The sequence below is a fragment of the Aristolochia californica genome, unplaced genomic scaffold (genome assembly GCF_029961685.1).
Source record: "Aristolochia californica isolate CCGP_79_NKW_82.1479 unplaced genomic scaffold, dmAriCali1.0.hap1 SCAF_15, whole genome shotgun sequence".
Classification (NCBI taxonomy): Eukaryota; Viridiplantae; Streptophyta; class Magnoliopsida; order Piperales; family Aristolochiaceae; genus Aristolochia; species Aristolochia californica.
In genome coordinates this window covers 2,452,020-2,458,870 of record NW_027181826.1, presented here as the reverse complement: position 1 = coordinate 2,458,870, position 6,851 = coordinate 2,452,020, and the positions used below count along the sequence as shown (strand labels likewise).

The window sequence follows — 6,851 nt, the reverse complement described above, 5'->3', positions numbered from 1 at the left end:
TCTTACTCTCATGGGAAGGTAATAACGCAAAAGAATTCTCTCCTAATATAATTAAACACCTTCCAGGCTTTCAAGGCTCTCTTCCCTTCGTTCTGGAAACCGGGTAAGCTTCCTACGTCCTCGATCCTCAGAAATCTAATATTCTACATGCCAGAAGATTAGAACTGTGTAGCAGGTATCTAACGATTATATATCTGATCTTATGGGATTCAGATACGTGGGTGTAGGAGACTCGGATGAGTTTCAGCTCTTTTACTACTTTGCAGAATCAGAGAATAATCCAAAGGAGGATCCTCTGATTGTATGGCTGACAGGAGGCCCAGGCTGCTCTGCCTTATCTGGATTACTCTTCGAGATCGGTATGTCTTCATGAAAACTTCAGCAGCTAACCATTTCATCAGCAATTACATCTTTTCTTTTTACCATTTCCCATCAGAAATCTTCTGCCTGTTATATCCACAAAAAATATATTAGAAAGGATCGATTTCTGTCAGCCACTCCACCTTCTTTTCTTCCTTCTCGATCTTGTTCTTAGTTCAGAGTCACTCCAAGCTTCTAGAACCTCCAAAGATTTTTAAAACTTAGCTAACCAACCTTTATATTGATTTTATCGCATTTATTACTGAAATCATTAAGAGAAGTAGACATGGTCGAATAAATTCTAGTTACATTTTCTGAACCGCATCTTCGTATGAGAAGACAAGCAAAGTCGTCTATTCATGAGGGACCCGAAAAGATGGAAAGAATATTGGTTTCTAAGACTTAGCTAATGGGCAAAACAATGGAAAGATTTAGAACAAAAACGTATTTAGTAACCAGGAAAGATTCGGAAGCATAAATAAAAGCCAAAAGAAAGATGACGAGGAGAGCAACAGAGTGAGAAACTGGCCTGCGTCTGTATCTGCTAGCCAGATCTATCAATGAAGACAAGTCGCATGCTTTTGGTCAGTCTTGTCTGTATTTGTTAAGAAAATCAACATCGATATTGAACGGAAAGATGTCTTATGCAAGATTTATTCACTGTGGACAACTTGATTCGATGACTTTGGAAGGAAAACAAATGAAGAGAGAGATGGGGGGAGAGAAATGAGATGTTTTTGTTTGTGTGGTCACCTCAAAGTTAATAAACTACGTTTACTGCTGTATTTCATTGTCGAGTGATTTGTAAGATAAGACTTAGAAGCAGAAACATCATCTTTCGGGGCCGGATTTTCAACAGGAAATTGCAGTTGTTCTTCGAATGATTCATGCATGATACGAATTTTTATTTTTTTTCTGGGGTAAGATTTCTCACCTACGTCGAAGAAAATCTCATCTGAATTATTAGTCAATTACGATCGTTTAAAATAATTCGATAGAGCTGCCAAGAAGAAGAGAGGAGAAGAACCATTCGCTCCTTCGATCGAGTATGGGTCGGGTTTCTCGACCCCAACCCAACGGGTTTATTTCCTGCCTCGTCCGAAACCTGCAGGGTGAAACCCAAAACCCGAACATAAGCTTTTTGGCTCGGGTCGGGGTGGATTGGATTCAAACCAAGCTATAATTATCCGAAAGAGCGGTAACAGTTGCAGAAATTTTGTTGAAAGCCCCCTGCATTACTGTCTCCTACTAACAAGACCGTTTTCAGGCCTAATGAGTATCCCTACTCCTTGATCGCCTCCACCACCGCAGCTCGTCGAGTGTCTGAAAGGCTGAAAATTCCGACTGGGGTTGCTTCGGAAAATGTCCAGTAGAGATACAGAAAAGGGGGCACCTGTTTCTGTTTCTGAATAGAGAATTACCTCTTTCTGGCATTACGAAAGAGGGGGGAATCCTCCCCGCTCTTCTCCTCTCTCCGGCGGAGGGGAGGATTCCCCTCTCATTATCAATTTAATTTAATTAGGGTAATTTTATCAAACATAATGCAAAAGTTCGGATCGATGAAATTCAATAACAGAGATAGGTACTTGATAATATTATTAGTATAAGAGGGTATAAATTAAATTCTGTGAGGATATAACAAGAAATAATTTATTTCTCGTCCATGAATAGTAACATCAGATGTGTGATGAGATAGGTTATTGTCATGACAACTGAAATCCAAAACAATAATTCGGTATCACTAATTATGTGGTCTTGTAGGTCCTTTGTCTGTCAAGACAATGCCGTATGACGGGAGCTTGCCATCTCTAACCTTGAACCCAATGTCATGGACCAAGGTATGACAATCAAAGACCCTTAAAATTCATAAATGTAAGTCTTTTTAACCTTGGTGCACTTGTCAGGTTGCCAACATCATTTTTCTGGATCAACCCATTGGGACTGGATTTTCATATGCAAGCGTAAGCGATTACAGCATGAGTGACACAAAATCAGCTAAACTAGTAAACCAGTTCATAAGGAAGGTGGGAAAAGAAGTTTTTCAAAAACCATATGTCGATTGAACAGGCAGAAAGTGATTACATCATTTACACTGGGCTTTTTTGTGTTGTAGTGGCTGCATGACCATCCATTGTTTTTCTCAAGTCCACTGTATGTTGCGGGTGATTCATACTCTGGCATAATTGTTCCAGTTATTGCCCAAGAAATAGCAAATGGTAATGCCTTCCAATTGTTTGTGTTTTGGTTTCACTAAGAGCCTAGTTTTACATTTGGTTGTCATTTTACTGAAGGTATAGAAGCAGGCGAGCAGCCACTCCTAAACCTCAAGGTATGTATCATCCACAATCCAAAGTGCTGCACTTTCATGAGAATATTCTAGCTTTGAAACTGCATTAAGAATCTGGTTAGACTGACTCGGTGGAAGGAAGTTTAAGAATTTTATTCTTATACAATCTTCTGAATATAGTTCCTGCATGAAAGAATGGCTGATTTCACTGAAATAACTGCAGGGTTGTATCCTTGGAAACCCTTCTACAGATACGAAGTATGATTCAGGCTCACAAGTGCCATTTGCTCATGGTATGGGACTCATCTCAGATGAGCTATATGAGGTATGATTTAACAAACTCACAATCTAAGCATTTTCTATTTCTCTCCCTATTCTTTATTTATTGTAGATATGATAGAGGTGTCTTTGAAGGCAACCCCCCTTTGCAAAACTCTAGAATTCTTCAATATCACCGGTAAGGCTCTTATCACAGTGTTCATGAATGTGTTCAACAGGCAGCCACGAGCAGTTGTGGAGGAGACTATACAAATACAGGAAATCTGAAATGTGCACAAGCTGTTGGAGCAGTGTATCAGGTGGAGCTCTGTGTGTTTCTCTTGTCTTGTCCAGTGGCCATGGGACAGATCAATTATTAACTCTTTTTTTTGGGCATTTCAGTGCGTTGCCGCGGTCAATACAGTTCATATTTTGGAACCCTTCTGTGCCTTTGCAGCTAGAAAACCAGTACAAAATTTTGAAGACAGACGGTCCCTGTATGAGAACCTTAAACAACAACCAATTCCTGATATAAATTGTAGGGTAATCTCTATAACTATCTTTCTCCAATTTTGCACAATACCATCAAAGATCTATCATTTGATCTAATGGCCAATACAAAATTTTAACAGTCTTACGGCTATATGCTTGCGCACCACTGGGCGAACAATGACACTGTTCAACAAGCTCTTAACATCCACAAGGTATTGAGGTTTAGCTCCGTTAGTTCTCCCCACTGCATTATGTTCTACATTTTTTTGTTGATGAGAAGCCTAGTCATACGATTTATACTTTAACTTGGATTTTCTTTATACTTACTGATTAGGCCCTGATTTTATGATTATAACTTATATTTTTACTTGGAAGTTTATCTTTACAGGTACTGTCTATTGGCAATCCCTCACATTGTAAATTGTTGTCTAGGATCTGATCTATAACACGCTTGTCACACACAAAATGCATCACAAGATATCTATATGATCAGACCCATTTTCATCTTTTCAATTCTATTCTACCTGGGCCTTCCAAGTGTCAAAAACTGTTCAAAGTGCTTAGAAATTGATACTGAGATATATGTGATGGGAAACTGATTTTTGGATCAGGGATCAGTAAGAGATTGGCAAAGGTGTAACTATTTCATTCCTTTCACAAAGGATATACTCAGTTCTCTAGAATACCATCGGAATTTGAGTAGAAAAGGTTATCGAGCTCTAGTGTACAGGTGGGCTCTTCTTTTACAGCTAACTACAATTTTGTTTTAAGACTTAAAATGCTTTCTCTATTGATTTATCTTTTTATTCCTTTCAGTGGAGATCATGACTTTGTATGCCCATATGTGGGTACACAAACATGGATAAGAGATCTTAATTTTTCCATAGTGAGTGACTGGCGACCATGGTGGGTTAGTGGCCAAGTTGCAGGGTGGGAATCTAACCTTACTTGAATCAAAATTAATTTCTAGAATGTATTTTGCATTTGGATTTAATTTAGAGCAACGTGCATGTATTTTCAGATTCACAAGGACGTACTCCAACAACATAACATTTGCGACTGTTAAGGTAATATAACGTGTTCACTAATGGCCAGTTTTAGTTTATCTTTGTCAGTTATATTCTTAAAAATAATACTCCATTCTATTTTTCGTAAGAAAAAACTTTTTGTCTCTACTGTTTTGCTGTTCACTATTCAGATCATCACTGTAGAGAGCCGAAAGAACCAATGAGATGTTTTTGTTTTCTATGTTAACAGAAAGTTTCATGAGATCTGTATTTATGGAAACTAGAAAAATGTCTTTGTTGAAAGTTTATTTTGGGTCAATCGTTTGATTCTTAACATATAATATATGCATTCTATCTTCAAAAGGAAGAAAAATCATTTTTCTACTCATTTGTTGTTTGTGTGTAAAAAAACCAGTGCAACCTTTTCATAGTAAAATACAGAGTTCCATGGGAACTAAATTTAGGCTATCCTGATACTTTTTATGCAGGGAGATTTTTCTACTCATTTGTTGTTTGTGTGGAAAAAAACCAGTGCAACCTTTTCATAGTAAAATACAGAGTTCCATGGGAACTAAATTTAGGCTATCCTGATACTTTTTATGCAGGGAGGAGGACATACAGCTCCAGAATACAAGCCTAAAGAATGCTTTGAGATGATCCAGAGATGGGCATTTGGCTATCCTCTGTAGCAATCGACCAATACAAATGAAGAATATCAGTAAAGCTCAGAGATTGGCTTTAAGATGTTCCATTGACCTCCTTCTCACTATGTAGCTTTGAGTCATTGAATCTTGTCCATGGTACCCCTTTCAAGTGATTTATGAACATAAAATGAAACTTGATCAGGTGCCCCTGAATTATATTTATTGCAAAATGGTACCATCCATGTACAATATCACATAGAGCTTCAAAATTTGTCTTTTATGTATATGAAAAGATTTTATGCAGTGTTTCCAAACCTCAAGGTTTATATAAGTTCTTGAGTAGCTTGATACCTCTTCGTGGTTAGGGGCCATTCCATTTAGGGATGAATTCACTCTGATTCGACCTGTTTAAACTTACAGTAATTCTTAATAATTTTAATTTATGTAAATGCACTAGAAAAATTAAGAGTTTTTGGGACAATATAATGCCACCACCATAGGTCTATGTGACAAAATATTTCATCGTTAAAAACATTTATTTATTAAATATTTTTTATTTTTTAAGTTTCTTATTTTTAAAAAATATAAAAATATGAAAAAAATTATTGAATGACCAACAATTTGTTAAATTTTATTTCAATATATTTAATAAAAATATTATTTAAAAAAAAACTATTTTCAGAAAGTAATTTTAACCAACTGTATATAAACATTTATGGGAATTAAAATATTTAGAATTTTGAGTATAATCAATAATTTTTCATATTTATTGTTTTTCTCGAATTATAATTTTTCCATCTCGAGTCAATTTCTAATGTCAAAATAAGGCTGGAGGCTATTGGGTTCAAGGGCTCAAGGGTCAATGATCTAATCAAGTCGTCATCGTTCTAGGTGTTGTACTCACAAAATATTGTATGGCGATAAGATATCTCGTTAGTGCTGGTCCTATACCCAATATCCTAGATGCAGTCGGTTAACATACAAAGGTCTAACTGAGTTGTCTTAATTTTCACCATTATTGACCTGAAAAAGTGTCAAGATAACACACAAATCACGGGCAAAGGCATGGATTTCATTAAACCAAATAAATGCATGCACAAGTCAAAGAATGAATAAAACAAGAAGCTCAAGAGAGAAAAAAATAATCAAGTCAACTATTGACTAAGATAATTTAAGCCAAGGCACAAAGCTCTAATTCATTTTTCTTTGAGGTTGTAAATTTGAGTGTTTATGCACAATAAACTGAAAAATACTAAATCAGTACTCCAAAATAATGATGATGTCTATGACCTCTATCTATGACAAACTTAAAAGGAGCTCCATTGAAAAATGCTAAGTCAGTACTCCAAAATAATGATGGTGTCTCTGACCTTCATCAATGACAAACTGAAAGGGGGTTCCATCTTCAAAAGAAATTCTAACTTCAATTAGTCATTTTGGGATAGACATAAACATAACATTAACATGGTATCAAAGCAAGGAATGGACCAAGGAATTTATGAACAGTTTCAAGGGGTTTGGATTTCCATCCTTCTTCACAGGCTTTTGTAAGGACAAATTTCAAAGTTAGCCTTGTAGGATCAGGTCAGGGTTTTGAAATCCTGCCCCATATGAATCCCTGGTTTAGGTCTGGACATGAAGGAGAGTATTAGAGGGAATAATCTCACATGAGTTAATACCCGAGAAATCTTGTGGTTTTCGGTAAAGAAAAGTTTTCCTAACTTCAGCTAACCATTTGGGATACACCTGGACCCAATATTAACATTATTCATGGTAATAAATACCAGAGCTTGCAAAAAAAAA

At 36.4% G+C, this 6,851-nt stretch overlaps 1 protein-coding gene across 3 annotated transcripts; it reads left to right on the top strand.

Annotated features, from left to right (window-relative positions):
• Nucleotides 1-279: 279 nt before the first annotated feature.
• Nucleotides 280-5,344, top strand: LOC137952028 (serine carboxypeptidase-like 18). 3 transcript variants are annotated; one of them, XM_068799085.1, is made up of 13 exons: nucleotides 280-359; nucleotides 2,122-2,198; nucleotides 2,265-2,384; nucleotides 2,474-2,576; nucleotides 2,652-2,689; nucleotides 2,871-2,972; nucleotides 3,145-3,225; nucleotides 3,308-3,448; nucleotides 3,538-3,609; nucleotides 4,009-4,127; nucleotides 4,214-4,327; nucleotides 4,419-4,464; nucleotides 5,010-5,344. In XM_068799085.1, exons 2-13 carry the CDS (start codon nucleotides 2,142-2,144, stop codon nucleotides 5,091-5,093), a joined length of 1,077 nt encoding a protein of 358 aa, XP_068655186.1. In that variant the 5' UTR covers nucleotides 280-359; nucleotides 2,122-2,141; the 3' UTR covers nucleotides 5,094-5,344. The 3 variants fall into 3 exon arrangements, with proteins under 3 accessions (XP_068655186.1, XP_068655187.1, XP_068655188.1); XM_068799086.1 differs by lacking the exon at nucleotides 280-359 and adding an exon at nucleotides 1,622-1,883; XM_068799087.1 differs by lacking the exon at nucleotides 280-359 and adding an exon at nucleotides 1,921-1,942.
• Nucleotides 5,345-6,851: the final 1,507 nt, after the last annotated feature.

Bases quoted from the DNA above. Each gene is read 5' to 3' on its own strand.
- LOC137952028 (XM_068799085.1), top strand. From the start codon at position 2,142: ATGCCGTATGACGGGAGCTTGCCATCTCTAACCTTGAACCCAATGTCA. The intron at 2,973-3,144 runs GTATGATTTAAC...TGTGTTCAACAG, and splicing joins TCTCAGATGAGCTATATGAG to GCAGCCACGAGCAGTTGTGG. The intron at 3,449-3,537 runs GTAATCTCTATA...AAATTTTAACAG, and splicing joins TTCCTGATATAAATTGTAGG to TCTTACGGCTATATGCTTGC.